A 19,106-nucleotide genomic window follows, 5' to 3' on the forward strand; every position below is an offset into this window, starting at 1 on the left:
TCTTAAAATTTCTAAGGTAAACCTGTCGCCAAAGGAGGAGATGCCATGGATCCAGCTAATTATCGCCCAATTTCAACTTTATCAGCTTTTACTCAAATTTTCGAAAAGCTCGTCTACAAACAGTTTATAAATTACATTGAAAAACACAATTTTTTATTCGAGTTTCAGTTTGGATTTCGAAAAGGCCACTCAACTTTACTAGCCATTACTGAAATAGCGGACAACCTAAGGAAAGCAATAGACAATAAAATGTATACTTGTGGTGCATTTTTATATTTTTCAAAGGCCTTTGATACTGTTAATCACAAAATTCTAGTAGAAAAGTTAGAACTATATGGAGTCAGAGGTATTGCGCTAAATTGGTTTACCAGTTATTTAACAAATAGGCAACAATATGTTGCTTTTGGTAACAACGTATCCTCAAAACAAACGATGAATTGTGGAATTCCTCTGGGTAGCTCTCTTGGACCTCTCTTGTTTTTATTATATATTAATGATTTGCCAAACTGCTCTGATACTCTGAAATTTAGAATATTTGCGGATGACACGAATGTCTTTGGCTCGCACTATGACTTAAGGGAACTTGAAAAACTGATGAACTCTGAGCTCCAAAAAGTTAAGACATGGTGTGACGCAAATAAACTATCAATTAATTATACAAAAACAAATTTCATGATCGTGAAATCAAGTAAAAAGAAAAACGCGATAATTGATCTGAAATTTCAAAACAGAGATGGTTCAAGCAATTCTTTACAAAGAAAAGACCACATAAAATATTTAGGAGTCATAATTGATGACTGCATATCATGGAGATACCATATTTCTTATGTCTGCTCAAAAATTTCACGAAATATTGGAGGGATATCAAAATTACGGTATTATTCTCTCCATTCATCAACTGAAACAAATTTATTACAACCTTGTTTATCCCTACATATCATATGCAATATTGGCCTGGGGAAGCGCTTATAAAACGCACATTAAGAAAGTGCAAGTCAAACAGAATATAGTTGTAAGAATAATGTTCTTTGCTGTATCTTTTGGCGAAAACACCGAAAGCGCTCTTCCCTTGCTAAATCTCTTGTAGCTTCTCACAGTAAATAATATTTATCGTCTTCATGCTTTAAAATTTACTCATTTATGGCACAAAGGTAATCTCCCAGAGACACTTTCCTCTTTTTTCAAATATGCAAAAGATATCCATCCTTACAATACCAGGTACGCAGCAAAGCAAAACTTGCATAAATCACAAGTGCGTACCAATATAGGCAAGAAAATGACGGCTAATATGGCGATTGAACTCTGGGAACAAATTCCTAACCACTTAAAAAATGTTAATGTATTTTCGTTTGCGAAAAAATTAAAAAGTTATTTACCCTCCGACCAATTACAGATGAAAATTTAGTTCTTCCTTAGATTTTCCTTTTTCTAAATATTCTATTTCTTTCTTCATATATACCATACATGTCATTACTCTAATTGTGGATTAACAGTTTTATTGTTCAGTTAAATTGTAATTATTTTTTATGTACTTGGTTCTTCTTCAGTTTACTCCAATGTTAAATTTTAAATTGCTGGGGTCTAACTCGAAAACCTTATGGTTAATTTAGACCCCAGGCTCTGAATTATGTTCTTTTGAAAATTATCTATTCTTTATTTTCTTAGTTGTTTTCTATAGTTGTTTTTCACATTTCATGTAAATTTTCTTGTATGAGCAAATAAAAAATTGTATTGTATTGTATTGTAGTCTTGGAAGGCTATTTCCATATGGCGCATGCGCAGAGTAAACTAGCCTTTTGGCGGGAAAAATTCTCGTACCCAGATCTCCAAGGTAAGATCACGTGATTCTCGTTCCTCAGTCGTAATTCTCGTTCCTCAGTCGTAATTCTCGTTCCTCGGTCGTGATTCTCGTTCCTCAATCATGACTCTCAATCATCAATCGTGATTCTCAATCATCAGTCTTCTTTCTTAATCCTAGCAATCCGTCATTCTCAATCATCAGTCGATTTCTCAACAGGCAGTTGCAAACTCAATCACTTTTGAATGGTATGGCTTGCCATATTGAATGGTTATTCAAAGCACATAACAAAACTCTCTAAAATTCGAGTAAATTCTGATGAACAAAATAGGGAACGAGGCTAACAGTCTAGGTGCATCGAAACAATGTAAGCTGCGATACTAGCCGACATTTCCTGTCTCGTTCAGAATGTTCATCAGCTGAATCGCAAGTTTTCAATAGAATTCTTCCTGGCAGACAATACATGGCTACCAGTGTTTGACCACCATTTGGAGCAGATAATGAGATTCAAAGACTTTTATTAGCTGATTGAAACCCAGCAATAGAATTCTTTCTGGTTGACAGCACATGGTGGTCAGTGTTTGACCATCATTTGGAGCAGATAATGAGATTCAAAGACTTTTATCAGCTGATTGAAACCCAGCAATAGAATTCTTTCTGGTTGACAGCACATGGTGGTCAGTGTTTGACCATCATTTGGAGCAGATAATGAGATTCAAAGACTTTTATCAGCTGATTGAAACCCAGCAATAGAATTCTTTCTGGTTGACAGCACATGGTAGTCAGTGTTTTACCAACATTTGGAGCAAATAATGAGATTCAAAGACTTTTATCAGCTGATTAATACCCAGCAATAGAATTCTTTCTGGTTGACAGCACATGGTAGTCAGTGTTTGACCAACATTTAGAGCAAATAATGAGATTCAAAGACTTTTATCAGCTGATTAATACCCAGCAATAGAATTCTTTCTGGTTGACAGCACATGGTAGTCAGTGTTTGACCATCATTTAGAGCAAATAATGAGATTCAAAGACTTTTATCAGCTGATTAATACCCAGCCATAGAATTCTTTCTGGTTGACAGCACATGGTAGTCAGTGTTTGACCAACATTTAGAGCAAATAATGAGATTCAAAGACTTTTATCAGCTGATTAATACCCAGCCATAGAATTCTTTCTGGTTGACAGCACATGGTAGTCAGTGTTTGACCAACATTTAGAGCAAATAATGAGATTCAAAGACTTTTATCAGCTGATTGGAATCCAGCAGTGACCTCAATTTTCTTCTGCGCAACGCATGCGATGGGTGCTTAACCGCAGTTCTATAAACAGCAGGCTTTCATAATACGTACCACGATCCTTGTTTCTTGTACACAGTATCACGGTATTTATCCGATCGTTTACTAAATGGAACACGGAAGAATCGTTGCAAACGACGAGGGGGAAGGGATGGGGGAGGTTCGTTGGCTTGAGCTGGACGAGGAGGGAGGGGTGGTTTATTTTGCTCAGCTGTAACACAATCAGACACATAATTATTACTGTGATAATTACCTTGAAAATTAAATGGAAAACAGTTATGAATGTTATATTGCGTGACGGAGTGCGTGACAGAATAGCGTGACAATGATATTCCAATACCTTTTTCTTGGATATCTTTTGGCGCTCTCTGAGGTGCGCCTTCCTCTGGCGTGACACGAGCTTTGTTCGTTTTCTTCCACTGATGATAAACTTTGAGACGACGATGAAATTCCTGTCTACATGCCTCAAGCAACTCGATATCTGGAGGAGAAAAGGGTGAGGCGAGTGTTGGCAAGTACTAGTAATGCAATATACATAGTTTAAGGTTAAAATGTAGAAATAGTGGCTTTCTTACCACAAGACGTATTGATAGTATCTCGTAGATCTGCATATTTCCAAGAAGTTAAATCGTGCTTCTTGTCTTTTTTAGCTGGTAAATTCCTGTGAAAAAATACATTTACCGAAGATGTTAAACAAAAATGTCAAGTGTTTCACATGAAATTTCACATGACATTAATGAATCAAGAAATGATGCTTATTATGTACAAACACGTTAGGTGTCACACATGAGGTGTCACGGTCGACCTTCTTGTCACGCAAAGGCTCAGGTGCAATTTATATTGTTTATTTGGCCAAAGCAGGTTACCTTTGCAAAGGTTGAACAGGCTCGGGTGCTGCAACAGCCTCAGCATCCTGAAGAGAGTTTTAAAAAAAACATCTTAAAATCAAACGACTTGATATCAAACCTTTTGTTGGTAAGGGGAAGAAAATATTTAATTCAACAGAAGGTGAATAATGAGAATCACAATCGATATGGAAATATATATTCGGTGCATGTGTTGCATTGATGGGTTGCAAGCATTCCCAAGAGAGTTAAAAGACAAAAACATGGCGGCCATTGTGGTGCCGTTAACAATGGATGCTAATTAGAAATCTTTTGTTAAATGGCACTAACATGGCCGCGATGACGTAACGTGCAATGGAAGAATAGACAACGTACGACATTGCAGAAGTAGGATAGAGTTGTGTTTAATCAGGTAAACGATAACTACGACATTGCTGCCAAATACATGACGTTTTCAGCAGATTAAATCGGTATTCCACTGGTTAAAGCCGAGAAGTGTTACTTTGTTTATAACTTTGTTGCAAGTGAAAGAGGTATTTCATCCAACTAGACATCTCTCTGGTGCCAATAATGTTGCGCGCGATAGTTGTAATTAAATGTGTGCTTAAATGACTATTATTCAGACCATTTTCACTTACATTGGCCAGTCTTAAAGCCAGTTCACGATCACGTCTTTCTTGTTCAATCATCTCTTGCCTGAAGAAAGTCCATGCTTTGTTACAACTAAATCCATAACATAGTACTAGTGGCAGTGCACGTGTACGACTTACCGTTTTTGCTCTTCTTCTAGTAACTTCTGCTTCTCAAGCTAAAGGAAAATATAACCAAGTGTCACCACAAGTCAACTTGGGTATGAGGTATCAGGGCAAGTCATCATGGGTATGAGATATCAGCGTAAGGCATCATGGGTATGAGGTATCAGGGCAAGGCATCATGGGTATGAGGTATCAGCGCAAGTCATCATGGGTATGAGGTATCAGCGCAAGGCATCATGGGTATGAGGTATCAGCGCAAGGCATCATGGGTATGAGGTATTAGGGCAAGGCATCATGGGTATGAGATATCAGCGCAAGGCATCATGGGTATGAGGTATCAGGGCAAGGCATCATGGGTATGAGGTATCAGCGCAAGTCATCATGGGTATGAGGTATCAGCGCAAGTCATCATGGGTATGAAAAGATATAACTAGCTAAAAACTAGTGTGAGCTGCGTCGGTGTTTCTAATGAAACAGTAATGATGAAAAGGTAAATTATACACCGTGAAAAGATGAAAAAACTTACTGACGTTTCGGACGCTAGTCCTTCGTCGGAGTAAAAGAGAAAGAAGTGGTGGGTATGAGGTATCAGGGCAAGTCATCATGGGTATGAGGTATCAGTGCAAGGCATCATGGGTATGAGGTATCAGCGCAAGTCATCATGGATACCTGCAATTGTCTGTCTTTTTCCTCTTTCTCTCTTTGTATTCTTTCTTCTTCTTCGCGTTTTTTACGTTCTTCTTCTTCCTTCTTCCTCGCGATTTCCATCGCAATTTTCCTTCAAGCAAATGTAAAGATTTATCAGATATTTTATGGCTATTTATTGCGCAACATCGTATTTTTGCAAAACCATAATACACCCTTCCTGTTTTAATACCATTTTTGCCCTTTACTGTTTACCTCTTCCTTTCTTCCTCTTCTTCTTTTCTCTTTCTCTCTTCTTCTTCCCTCTTCTTTCTTTCCAACTCCATTTGTTCTTGTATCTTCCTGAGTCTTTCTTGCTCCTCAGCGACCTTCTGTTGTTGTTGTCGTTTATTCAAGTCGTTCAGTTGGTTGTTCACTTTCTGTACCAGACTGTTGTATTCTTGTTCCATGGTTTGGCGCGTCATGATGGTAGACTAAAAACAAAACGGTCATCCAATTCTTATTCAGTTCTCTGTTACGTATTTTCTCGTTTAAGCGCCGCGGCGTGTATTAAATTTTATGGGTTTCATATGCGGCGTTAATTCAGGGGCGGCGCTTATTCGGTGGCGGCGTTTAATCGGGGGCCCCGCTTAAACGAGTAAATACGTTATATCCACTTATCATGTCTTGATACCACTATTATTGCTCACTTTCAATCATGTGACGTTTTGGAGTTCACTGGAGGCAATAGGCGACTTATGTTTAGTCTTGTTTTGCCGACTTCATGACCTCAAAACAACGACTTGTTGTCGAAAAGTTTCAAGTATTTTTCAACTTCATTCTTGAAAAATGCATTTTTCTTGCAAGAAATATACTTTTAGTAGATACATAAAGTACATTTTTGCTATCGAGTGTTAAGTCAATACATGTCAATTTAAGTCATTAAGTATTCTTTCCGATTATTTCTACGGCCTGCAACGGTGATTAGTTTGCTACTGTCCGAGGAGGAAACCATAAATTACATCCTGAATAAATCAGTTGAATAAATTATTTGTTCATTCCATAAAAATTTAAGAAACTTAAAAGCACTCCTTGAAGTTATAAAGGTTTTTCCATGCCATATGCTAATGTTGTGACGTATGAGGAGTAATCATTTAATATACAAAACCTTACTGGCACAGATAAATTAAATTTGAAATACGTCATTGTTTTGCCCATTGCTCTTATAGAAATTATTGCAAGCTATTTTTCACATAGAAGCCGGTGTTTCGAATTACAAGGAACAACAAATAACCATAAATGCCTCCTCATACGTCACAACATTAGCATATGGCATGGAAAAACCTTCATAACTACAAGAAGCTGCACTCAAACTATGAATTTTTTTCAGGTTATTCGACATCTTACCCCATGTAGAACCAATACTGTAAATATTGTCAGAAGGGTGATAGGCACTTTAAAATCCTGATAAAATACTCCTGCTCGTTTATTAAACACCACTTGATATGTTTCTGTAGTTAAAGTTGTGTAACATATTTATTTCCTTGGAGTGGATAACTGTTAAAAGTCTAGTTAAAAAAATCAGGTTTTCCCTTCAGTAAAGAGCGGTAGTTTTGTTCTAATATTCACCTTAATCTTAACTATTGCTGCGTTGATGGAGTTGCTAACATCCTTGACTTGTTTGACCACAACGTCTTTGTCTTTCTTCAGGCTGGATGCTAATGAAGAACAGAAAAAATACCAAGCTATGAATAATATGTTACTAACTAACGTTATGGCTTCGAATTTACAGCGTCGTCTCCCATTTATACGCAAACCGCGCTATTTCCAGTCGACACTTTTTGAGACATGGTCCCCGCTGCACTTAGTCACTCATAAACAGACCCTATAACGGGAACCGCTTTTACAATCAATGCGTTCCTTATTTTTCATAGAAAAACATTTTAAAGGTCTTACTCTATTCACTCATCAAAAGACCTCTATAGCACGACACCACCCCATTACTGGCACCTCTTATACAACCAATACATTCCTTATTTTTTTATAGGAAAACATTAAGATGTTACTCTATCCACTCGTAAACAGACCTCTATGATACGGTAATTCGATTCCATCCCTTAAATGTCCGTATCTGAAAAGTTTGGCATTTCTTCCATAGACCTTTTGCATGTGACGTTAAAGCAGCTCAATGTTAAGGACAAAACAAAAGAATTTCAAACTCATGTCCTCCAAATTGAGCTGCGTACCGACGAGCTGCAAGGGGTCAATACTGATATTGGTATGTTCAATATTTACATAGCAGTAGTCTTGGAGTAACTCAGTGCACGATTAAAAGAGGTTCTTACCAAGTTCTGCCATTGTGCCAACTTGTACCTCGAGTCTTCGGATCTTCATAACGTTCTTGTACCTGTGAATAGAAGTTATGGATGGAGAAATGGATGATTGAATGAGATTAGAATAAAACGACCATGGAATCAAGGGAGGGAGGGAGGGAGGGATGGATGGGTGCACGGACGGACGGACGGACGGACGGACGGACGGACGGATGGATAGATAGATGAATAGATGGAGAGAATGAGAGAGAAGAGGAGATCGAAGGAAGATATAAAACTTTACCTTGGTCGATGTTTAATAATAGCATTAGACATCCTTATTGTCTTCTGGATCCTAATTATGGCAAGAGCACGGAACTTGATCTTGTTCGCAACTGTACAAAGAAAAACAAGAGCACAACTCAGATCATGAGCTGGGAACCCTGTGTTGCCGTCTATAAGTGACGTGTACTCTATTCCATGACATGGCGGCCATGTTGGTTAACATGACAAAAGAAATCAAGACCAAACGCTTTGTTAAATTCAACCAACAAGGCGGCAATGACATCACATGGAGGCAATGACATCACATGGAGGCAATGACGTCACATGGAGGCCATGACATCACATGGAGGCCATGACATCACATGGAGGCCATGACGTCACATGCGTCCATAAAATATTGATCCTTGCATTATTATCAGCATATACAGAAAACAATACGTACGATTGTTGGAAAGCATTGGTAACAGTACAAGAATAAAAAAATCTCGCTTAGCCAATCAGAAAATACACTTGATCTAGTCTATCCAATCAGAATGCTGGATACGCATATACAAGTCTGTGTATCACCATCATCTCAAAGCCATGAAAATCTGTTTGACCAGCTACACTTACGTTTAATGACGCAAAGGGTCCCCCAGATGGCTCGCCTCCAGCGCGCGCGGGTCAGCCAGGTGGTTACCTTGGCAACCATCTTCTTTAGACTCTCCGGGTCTTGTTGCATGATCTGATCGAACTCTGCAAACTAGAAAAAAATAAAGGAACTTGATCAAAAGCTAATTTATTCGCTAACCATTCATACTGCTTAACCAACAGCAAAAGAAGAATTTAGAACATTAGACTTTCAAATAATTTGTGAGTGTCACGCAGTAAAGCTTTGGCATTGCGTGACCGAAAATATACATTAAATATTTCAACCATTATCATATTTACGCGGCCAAGAGAGCTCAAGACGCCTGAGTTTTAACGTTAAAAAATAACCGTTGGACCGTTAATTGACAGAAGCCAACTACCAAATTGTCCTATTTCACTATGACGTCACATCAAAACAATCTATGGTCGTCGGAGGGGGTCAAATCAACGCAAATTCACCAAAAATTGTTCTAAAACGATTCTATCCCCCACATAAACAAGCAGTGACGTCATAGTGAAATAGGGCAATTACCGCTGTGTTCCTCGATTACAAACTCATTTACCCAGGGTTAGCCTCGTATAAATTTCAAACTTTTGAAATATTCGTTAATACCAACGGTAAAGTAAAGAATGCAAAACTTCAACAATACAAACACTTTGCAATTTGACGGACCTTGACTGGAACACGTGAATATTCTGCACAAAATCGAGGCTACCCCTGACCAACTGAGAACTCGAAACTGGAGTATTATTGATGGTTTTCAACCATCCCCAAGAGAATTAAATAACAAAAGACACGGCGGCCATGTTGGAGGATATAACAAAAGAGTTAATTTACAATTCTTTTGTTAAGTTCCTCCAACATGGCCGCCGTGAAAACAATCAATAGCTAGTTGTTTGAATCATATATGTATTTATAAAAATGGTATAACATTCAGATCGTTTTATTTAAGAAAAAAGTTACCTTTCCTGGTCTGAAAAAGATTTTGGACGAACCAAACTTGAAATCATTCTCATTCATACCAACAGCATGGAACAGAGCCTAGAATAACAAAGACATGTTAGATTTCGCGGGAAAATATTATCAATAATTAATAATGGCATCTAATAATATCCAAGTTACCTTGCAGAACATGCGAGGATCAAGACGTACTAGTCTTGCCGGTAGGAACTTCTTGTACCTGGATCAGTAACAAGAAAAGTTCGAGTTTTTGTTTACAACAAAGAGGTAAAGGCAATCTTTGTATTGACTTCCCCGATAACACGGGGAGTGGTTGTTCAATTCTCTCGAGCCAGGGGCTTATGTATAAATTGCTCGAAGGTGCGTCCTTTATCTCATCAGACTATCAGTGCTCCTTATTACGGGTATTTAAAGCTAAAGTTACACAGGACAGAGTGAAGTCGAAACAGATGAGGAGATTCTTAGGATCGTACCTCTAACATCGCATAACGATTTCAGACAGGGGGGGGGGGGGGGTGGGGGAATGTTGGAGCCGAAAGGACTTCTTTGGCACGAAGGAACATCATGGGATAGCTTCATGAAAGATTTCATTTGATGATGACACGAATCTTGTAGTTTGTGAGATACAGTAGAATCTCTGTTATCCGTTCCGAGGTTGAGAAAATAACTGGATCGGGTTGGCTTTGCAGTTCATTGTGGGACTGTTTAAGGGGACAGCATCGAAGCCATCTTGGAAATTTCCCCTAAAACAGTCCCATAGTGCAATGCAATGCCAACTCGACCCAGTCCTTTGCTCATCATCGGAATAGTTAATTAAGCGGCTACCCTCTGGGATTTGTCAAGTCGTCGCATAAATGGAGGTTGGCCGTTTAATATAAGTTCTACTGTAAAGGAATTGTGTGTTTTAGTGGTCGGGGGAAGAGAGAGATAAGGGAGCAGGGAAGGAGGAAAGTTGATGAAACCTCTCGATGGCCATTCTCTTGGCCGGCTCTGTATAATACGTAAGTAAAGCTTCTTACATTGCGTAGACCTCGTGGAAGGGTGCCCTGGAAGGCCATCCATCCTGCATGAGTGTTAGTACTGATACCATACCAGCACATTCTAACTGGCTTAGAATGGAACCACCTTCAAACAGACTACTGGTCATCTTGCCGTTTGGTTTGATACAGCGAATGAAATTAGCGCCCTGTGGAAACACGTTAGCTTGTATGTCAGTATGCTGCTTATTATATGGACAGTGAATTAGTATAGGAAGAATAACAGTGTACACACACAATTTGTCAGAATGGGGTTCAATCTTTTTAAATACTATTTAAGCTCACGCCCAGAAAATAATATTAGTGAAGGTAACCCAGTCCCAGGGGTAAAATTATTTTGCCCTTTTCTCGCTTCCTGAAAAAATACTATTTAAAAATAGTAGTATTTTTGGGCGAACGAAAACCGAGCGACAGAATCTCACCCTTGGGTTCCCGAGGATGGCGTTTAGATGCACTTTGCTTTAAGAAATAGCGAAACACTTACAGTACAATTCAGCTTGTTCATCAACTGGCCAAGTTGAGTCTGAAAAGAGAAAGGAAAAGTTGAAAACAGACCTTCAAAGCTTGCTGCTTCTTTCCTAATACTAGGCTACAAAACCAGCCATCAACTACCTATTATGTTCTACACATATTGACGAGCACTCGCCCGACTTCAGGGACTATATGTTCTAATACTATTCCTAATACTAGGCTTCGAAAGCCATCTAACTTGGCTAACATCACTATCGTCGCTATACCACGCTATTTTTTAACATATCATATCCTAAACTTCCCACCAAGGCTGACCAGATGACCACCCTCTGATAGCCATCTATTCTGCCTATCATCACTATTGTAACTATACTACTCTATCTTTACCATAGTTTACCCTAAACTTGCTGCCAACCCTGACCAGATGACCAGCCTCTGATAGCCATCTATTCTGCCTATCATCTCTATCGTAACTATACCACTCTATCTTTACCATAGCTTACCCTAAACTTGCTGCCAACCCTGACCAGATGTCCAGCCTCTGATATCCATCTATCTGCCTATCATCACTATCGTAACTATACCACTCTATCTTTACCATAGCTTACCCTAAACTTGCTGCCAACGCTGACAAAGGCAAGCTTCTTGCTTCCCTGCCTTCCTCCTCCTCCTGCTATGCTCAGGTTACCCATGACTTTGTCATCGCTGGCCTCACCGGGGAAAAGACTCTTGATGAAGGCATCCTCGCTGTCGCTGATCAGTTCTTTTAGATCATGGTGAAGGGCATCGTTATTCTTGTCAGGGAATTGTGACTGAGACGAGGATGAAAAAGAGCAAATGGTAATGATTATAAAAATGACTATATGACAATGGATCGTTATTCTTATCAGGGAATACACCAGTTTAACATTCAATGCATACCGCTGTTTTTGAAGACCACAGACTCATTTACACAGGCTTAGCCTAGTTTATAAGTCAGCTATTCACAGATACCATTAAAAGTCTGTTGGATTTCAAAACATTGGTATCGTTCAAGCTGCACACTCTTTACATTAAAGTTAACATTTGCAAATGATTTACTCTTAAGCGAGGCTAAGCCTGCGGAGATGAGTCTTCAGTCTTTGAACACAGCGGTATTTACGCGGAATGAGAAAAGAGACTATTGTGCCTGAGACGATAATGAAAAAAAAGCAAAATTTTGATAGTGGTTATTATTATAAATATGACAATAGTGATACGTCTTTACTCCTCACGCAAAAAAGGTACTTGATACATCTTTTAGTACAGGCGTAATGTTTCCTCATTTACATAAACTATAGTATAATTTCTTTGTTTAACGGTTGTGCATGAGAAGACACGTGGTCTGAAATGGGAAAACATTACGCACAAGGTAAAATGATTCATATCAAGGTAAAAGATCCATATCATGGTAATACGATCCATATCAAGGTAAAATGATCCATATCAAGGTAAAATGATCTATTCTTTAAACGACTTTTCGCGAGGGGAGTATGTAGAAAGATATTTGACATACTGTGTGATAACACACGGCTCCAGCAAAGTGACGAATCAGGAATCCTTCGTCATCGCGTAGGTTACGATGATACATCAGAGGTGACTTCCTGGGTAACTAGAAAACAAATGATAGAAATATTAGACTCAATCGATTATGATGATAACTACGATGATGGTGATGATGATTATGAAGAAGATGATGATGATAATGAAGATGATGATGATAATGAAGATGATGATGATAATGAAGATGATTATGATAATGAAGATGATGATGATGATAATGATGATGATGATGATGATAATGATGATGATGATGATGATGATAGTGTTAATGAATAACGATAATAGTGGTAGTGGTGGTGGTGATGATGACCACGTTAATGATGGTCGCAAATTTATGATACAACAGTGATGGCAATGTCATGACGATAACAAACCTATATATTACTGCTGCTGTTGGCGATAAAGGTGATGGTGGTGGAGGTGGTGACTGTAACAGTAGTAATAGTAGAGAGTTTTAGATTGACTTTTTTTCTCCCCTCAAACGGCAAACGTGACCACGTTTTCATAGTTTTCTTGTATTTTACTTTACCTTTTACAAACCTTCTCACCAAGCGCAAATACTCTTTTGTTTTTCTACTACTTGGACTTTTTTGCGATTCTTTTTCAGTAATTTAAAAGATTTTTTTTACTGGTCAACTGACGTTTCACGTTTGCCGTGAACGTAAATCTAAAACTCTCTAGTACTGATGATGCGCATGATAGAAAGACAATATTAGCTCCCTTACCGTCAATCTAAAGTGGTTCTTATGTTTCAGGTGAATCTCTGTCGTGAAATGAGCCGATGTTGGTTTAGGCAGCTTGCTTTCTTCGTCCAAGATGTCAAAGATACCAATTCTTTTCTCTTCTATCAAATCTAGTAAAACAAAAAAACAAATATCCTTCATCAAACGTCGCTCTCTCTCTAGTCTGTCTATCTATCTGTCTGTCTGTCTGTCTGTCTATTTGTCTGTCTGTCTATCTGTCTGTCTATCAGTCTGTCTGTCTGTCTAACCGTCTGTCTGTCTGTGGGTTACTGTCTACCTAACTATATTAGCTTAATATGCACCTCTTTAGCTTGGGCATGTTTCCCATTTCAAACCACATGTTATTCCCTAGAGTATGATTTCTTTGTTTAACGATTGCGCATGAGAAGACAAATGAATATGGACACAACTCAAACAAAAAATTATATTGTTCTAAAAGGAATGACCATTGGTCTGAAATAGAAAAACATTGTGCCTAAAGTGAAGAGGTCTGCCTACCTTCCTGCCTATTTGTCTATCTGTCTGTCTGTTTGTGGTTCGATATCTTTTTAGCCTCTAACTTGACACGTCTTCTGCCTATATCTATTAAAACAGAGCTTCCACAAATCATTAAAATTAGTCAAATCCAACTAGTGGTCTATCATCAATGCCGCCTTCTGATTGGATGAACTACTACTAGGCTATAATAATAGCCTACTATGAACGAAAAGTGTCGGCTTTGAAAACCAAAACCTTAAATTTAACTTTAATTCAAGGATTGTTTGCATCTATATATTTGACTGACTAGTTGGATTTGACTAAAACAATTAGTCCTCTTGTCCTCATGGCCTAAGACTCAATAGCCCATTCGGGTTCGATGACTTATTGCTAAAACGTTGGGTCTGTAAGTAGCTGTGAACTTGTATTTACCAATACAATCCTGGTTGTCCATGTATTTCACAGCCTTTACGCCCAGTCCCTCACGGTTGTAAAGCTCTTGTTCCTGTACAACAAAAGAATATTGCATTACTTCTATATTCTCACTACTTGAGCCATAAAAAAATAAGGGGCTTGTTATGAGAATTTCAAAAATCATCAGCTTATATTAATGTCACGGTAGGGAGTGATAAATGATCAGTCAATGAATTCTCATTATTAAGACTGATAAAACAGAATAACTGAGTTGGGAGAATTTATAGAGCAGCTAACCTGTTTGAGAATCCTGTCATTGAAAAACTGTTGTAGCTTTTCGTTACAGTAGTTGATGCAGAACTGTTCAAAGCTGTTCAGTTCATAGTATTCTGAAAGATTGCAAAAAGTTTTGGTTTATAATTAATACATTGCTTCTTTGCTTATATTCTTGGAGAGTGTGTCCTGTGCGGTGATTGACCTGTGTCAAGTCAAGGTAAGTTTGGTTGAACAGATCTCCTCTCTTCTCTACTACTCTCCTGTCCTTTACTTTCTTTTCTATTCTATTCTACTCTACTCTACTCTACTCTACTCTACTCTACTCTACTCTACTCTACTCTACTCTACTCTACTCTACTCTACTCTACTCTACTCTACTCTACTCTACTCTACTCTACTCTACTCTACTCTACTCTACTCTACTCTACTCTACTCTACTCTACTCTACTCTACTCTAGTCTACTCTACTCTACTCTACTCTACTCTACTCTACTCTACTCTACTCTACTCTACTCTTCTGTTCTCTTCTCTTCTCTTCTCTTCTCCTCTCCCCTTCTATGCTTTGCTCTACTCCACTCTACTCTGCTTTGTTCTTTTCTTCACCTCCTCTGTTCTGCTCTGCTCTCCTCTCCACTTTTCGTCATCTCCTTCGTCCCCTTTGCTCTCTTCCCAACTTTCAACCATCTCCTCTTCTCTTTACTCCTCCCCTCCCCCTTTTTTTCTTCCATCCTTCTCCCCTTTTCCCACCTTTCCCTCCTCCCCTTTCCTTTCCTCTCCTCTCCATATCCTAACGGTACCCTGTACTGTGACGTTTCCAAGCCATATGATCGTCTTCTTTCTCCTTACCAAAACCAGCGATGTCCAGCACACCAATATAAGTGGATGAAGAGCTGAAAGGAAAGCACTGGTTGACCTGTGCGACTATGTGATCAAACAGCTTGGTGTAAAGCGCTTTAGCTAAGGCATCTCTTGCTGCTCCAACCTGTTCTTTGGTCAATGGCACCCTGTAGACCACAACACCAGATACTAATAAGTATTAATTATTATTAATGCATTGAATGCTATCTGTGATTGTGCATGTTGTTGGTAAAAGGCCCTGTTTACATGAGAATCGGATAGCTTCGATTACTTGTATGCCAATGGCACAGCAACTCTGGAGTCATATGCACTCGGAATATACTTGCATCGTCCATACATATTTATCAGTGCATTGAAAACAAGTATCTCGCTGCTTAGCCCCGACAAGGGAGGGGGGGGGGGGGTACACTATTTTCATGTATACAGTGGTGCCCTATTTTTTAATTCCAGTGCAGTGCAATGTGTTTGCATTAGAGCAGGTTTTGTGTGACTTTAACATGCCAAGCAGTCTTAATCAAGAGCTATAGGCCTTCACTGAATTTGAAAATAATGCATTCTGGTCTAGCTTGGGTACTTACATTGTTTATCATTCTATCTGTTCCGTTAATTGTTTGAATCATTTGCCGAATTAAATAACAAAGGATATAGTTGCTTGTATTCTTCGTTTGCACGTTTTGTCATCGCGGCCATGTTGTTACCATTTAAAAAAAGATTTCTCATTAGCATCCATTGTTATCGGTAGCACAATGGCCGCCATGTTTTTGTCTTTTAACTCTCTTGGGAATGCTTGCAACCCATCAATAAGGAATGATGAACTGAGATATTTGTACCTAATCTAGACCAGAATGCACCCTGTTCTCACTTCGAGAAAAGGCCTTTGACTTAATTGTTTTTCCATGCTACAAAACCTGCTCTTGTAATTATCAAAGTAGCTTGGTAATACTATCTACTAAATAAATATTCACTAGCGGCATATTGTTCTGTAACAAGTTAGTTCGTTATCAGACTGATCGAGGTTATATTAAGATGACGTTACAGATCAGAGCTACAGTATGGCTAGTTTACCTTAATACTCAAAAAAAAAACAACAACAAAAACAGATAAATACGCATGTTATATCAAGATGACGTTAGAGTACTATAACCGGTGTATCTTGTGTTTTTAAAAACAAAATAAAAAACAAAGAACGTGTTGTAATGATTAAGTTAGTTTGTTATAAGACTGACGTGTTGAAAAATGCGCAGGTTAAATAAAGTTAACGTTAAAGAGCTTTAACAGGTTTATTTTGTTACTAAGAAAACGTTTAAAATGTTTGCAATGAAAACGAGGATAAAAGAAAAAGAATTTATTTAAAGGTTAAAGAGATTTGCTTTTATCAGATATTGGTATCATCAAATGCGACTCAAATTCCTAAAATAATATGTAATTCTGATATTTAGAATCCTGAATAAATGTTTTTAAAGTGTTTTAGGTTGTTGTTTTTTTTTGTCCCTTTTTAGCATGTTGATATTATCAAATGCGATTCAGTTAACTTTATGCGAGTTATTCTAGTTGGATAGGAGAGAGTAGAGAAGAGAAGGAAAGACAATATTTTTGTCCTTGTTATTAAGCATTAACATATATAAAAGAATATTATTATTTGATTATTAACAACAATTATTATTTATTAAACTTAACATGTTATTATTAATATTATTATGGTGCATTAAAGTGAAAAGGAACGTTAGGTTGATACAGAACAATATTTGTTGCTTTGGCGGGCGTGGTATGCTGTCCGACCTCATGTCTGCTCCACCTGCAGACATCACTCTGGTTGTCAGGGACATCTGTAGCTCTTCTGAGGATACTCTGAGCAGAATAGCTGTGGTGTTGAGATCATTCATGGATTTAGCAGTCACTACACAGCCACCTTAAAATAAAATACACAACAAATATAAGTATCAAAAAAATTGTGGAATTTTTGTAACCATTCCCTGATGATGGCTCGATGAGCCATAAGCTTGGATATTAGATAATATATACGTAGATGAAGCACTGATTCATTGATAATTTGTGGAATATCACAAACCAAGTATTCTGAATGGCTTTCCCGCTATTAGGGTAATTCCTTAAAACAATATAATAGATCACACATGGCTGTGAAATGGGACATCACACAGCATGGTCAAAGAACTGACTTAAGATGTATCCTTTGAACCAATAACAGCATGCGAGATCACTGGTCAACCAGTGAAATATTTGGATGCAGCATCTTCAGAGTGACAGCACTTGGCATCCATACACAGAATTTTCATACAAACTATGTTTAAGTAATTGCAGCAGTAGTAGTATCAAGAAGTAGTATCGTTGTTGTTGTTGACTATGCTACTATATTGTATCTAGTGATAACCAACAAGTAGATAGCTTTAGAAACTGTGCCGATCGGCCCTTACCCTTGGCATCATCCTTCTCCTCAAACTCAATGTTCCCAAGATGAAGTACGGCTGCAACCACCCTGTAGATGTTATCCTTCTCCTCCTTTGAGAATCCAACATTGTCCATTGATTGGTCCATTCGCTTGAAGTCCTTGACGTCATCTAAACTTGGGTCTTTGATAGAGCCCTGCTTCAGGTACTGAATAGAATGGAATGAAAAAGAAGTGAAAAAGAAATGAGAAGTCAAAACCAAGGAAAAATTATCATTAACAGTATACAGGTTTGTGTGGGTAAGAATATAATGATAAGGGGGGTGCATGAAGGTGGTTAATGTTTTGATAGGGAGGGGAGGTTGGGATAGTCATATTGTTCATAATGTGGGTTGGTTGGTATAGTAATACCCCTCTACTGGGGTGGGGTCAGGTAAGGTTCTGGTAACATTGTTCATAGGGAGGGGTGGATAGAGGACTGTAGAAACTCTGTAAAGGGTAGTCTTACCACAAAGTCTTCTGCTTTCTTAAGTTGCAGCTTATCTCGGATATCTTTAGGTGCCCCAGCACAGAGTCTGTAGAAGACATGGTAGTTGCGTTCACCTTTGGACTGCTTACAGATACGAGACTTCTCCAGAAGGTAGTGAGAAATGAATCCTCCCACGACAATCACCTAACAAACATTATAATACTATTAGCTACTAGCCTATCTGAGTTTAATTCTGTATAATATAAAGGTTACAATATTCATCATGGTAATAAATTTGTCTTATTTATCAATTGACACGGTTTTCTTTGTTATTCACAAGGCTTTATTTTTGTTATAACCCTCATTATAAATGCGAGGTCAATATATAGTTATTAACCCGGTTAATAACTATATATAGACCGTTCGCATTTATAATGAGCAACATTTGATAGAAAACTTTCTCAATTGATAAATAAAATACTTAATTACCTCGAACGGAGGCAATAAGCCTATACATCCCTCGGGCCTACGGCCCTCGGGATGTATATGGCTTATTGCCTCCGTTCGAGGTAATTAACTCTTACTTAAAACCATCCCATGATAGTAATTAATGTCAGAACGCATTTGCAATACTATGGCAGAATACTGTTTGTCTATGTCAGGTAATAATTCAAGATAGCCAGTCTTGTCTAATCATTTCCTGTCCACTCAACACCATCAAGTGATAGCAGTTTTCATATGACTGTGATAAAGTCGACCTGGATGTTTTCTAGAAATTTGATTGGCGGTTCTTTGCCGCAAGCAATGTGATTGGTCTAGCAGGGCTGCTACATTAGCGTGATGGCGTCCACACTGTGTTTATGTTGTG

The 19,106-nt window shown here is 38.2% G+C and overlaps 1 protein-coding gene across 2 annotated transcripts in view; it reads right to left on the minus strand.

The window, feature by feature from the left end:
- LOC116306798 (unconventional myosin-VI) overlaps window positions 1-19,106 on the minus strand; it is a 32,062-nt gene that overhangs the window by 7,394 nt on the left and 5,562 nt on the right. The window contains exons 9-33 of one of the 2 annotated variants that reach the window (XM_031716894.2): window positions 18,278-18,442; window positions 17,798-17,978; window positions 17,145-17,274; window positions 15,354-15,511; window positions 14,529-14,620; window positions 14,250-14,322; window positions 13,323-13,450; window positions 12,551-12,646; window positions 11,625-11,828; window positions 11,030-11,068; window positions 10,528-10,694; window positions 9,671-9,728; window positions 9,512-9,589; window positions 8,530-8,659; window positions 7,937-8,027; window positions 7,666-7,727; window positions 6,950-7,038; window positions 5,597-5,814; window positions 5,366-5,474; window positions 4,712-4,749; window positions 4,580-4,637; window positions 3,963-4,009; window positions 3,672-3,757; window positions 3,437-3,577; window positions 3,151-3,307 (exon numbers count right to left, since the gene is read on the minus strand). In XM_031716894.2, the coding sequence (XP_031572754.2) occupies window positions 3,151-3,307; window positions 3,437-3,577; window positions 3,672-3,757; window positions 3,963-4,009; window positions 4,580-4,637; window positions 4,712-4,749; window positions 5,366-5,474; window positions 5,597-5,814; window positions 6,950-7,038; window positions 7,666-7,727; window positions 7,937-8,027; window positions 8,530-8,659; window positions 9,512-9,589; window positions 9,671-9,728; window positions 10,528-10,694; window positions 11,030-11,068; window positions 11,625-11,828; window positions 12,551-12,646; window positions 13,323-13,450; window positions 14,250-14,322; window positions 14,529-14,620; window positions 15,354-15,511; window positions 17,145-17,274; window positions 17,798-17,978; window positions 18,278-18,442 (2,795 nt within the window). Of the gene's footprint in view, window positions 1-3,150; window positions 3,308-3,436; window positions 3,578-3,671; window positions 3,758-3,962; window positions 4,010-4,579; window positions 4,638-4,711; window positions 4,750-5,365; window positions 5,475-5,596; window positions 5,815-6,949; window positions 7,039-7,665; window positions 7,728-7,936; window positions 8,028-8,529; window positions 8,660-9,511; window positions 9,590-9,670; window positions 9,729-10,527; window positions 10,695-11,029; window positions 11,069-11,624; window positions 11,829-12,550; window positions 12,647-13,322; window positions 13,451-14,249; window positions 14,323-14,528; window positions 14,621-15,353; window positions 15,512-17,105; window positions 17,275-17,797; window positions 17,979-18,277; window positions 18,443-19,106 lie in introns of both variants that reach the window. The other variant, XM_031716893.2, reaches the window with a different exon arrangement.

This window comes from Actinia tenebrosa, unplaced genomic scaffold (assembly GCF_029948245.1).
Source record: "Actinia tenebrosa isolate PJP-AT-01 unplaced genomic scaffold, QUT_ActTen_1.0 PGA_scaffold5__44_contigs__length_20552954, whole genome shotgun sequence".
Taxonomy (NCBI): Eukaryota; Metazoa; Cnidaria; class Anthozoa; order Actiniaria; family Actiniidae; genus Actinia; species Actinia tenebrosa.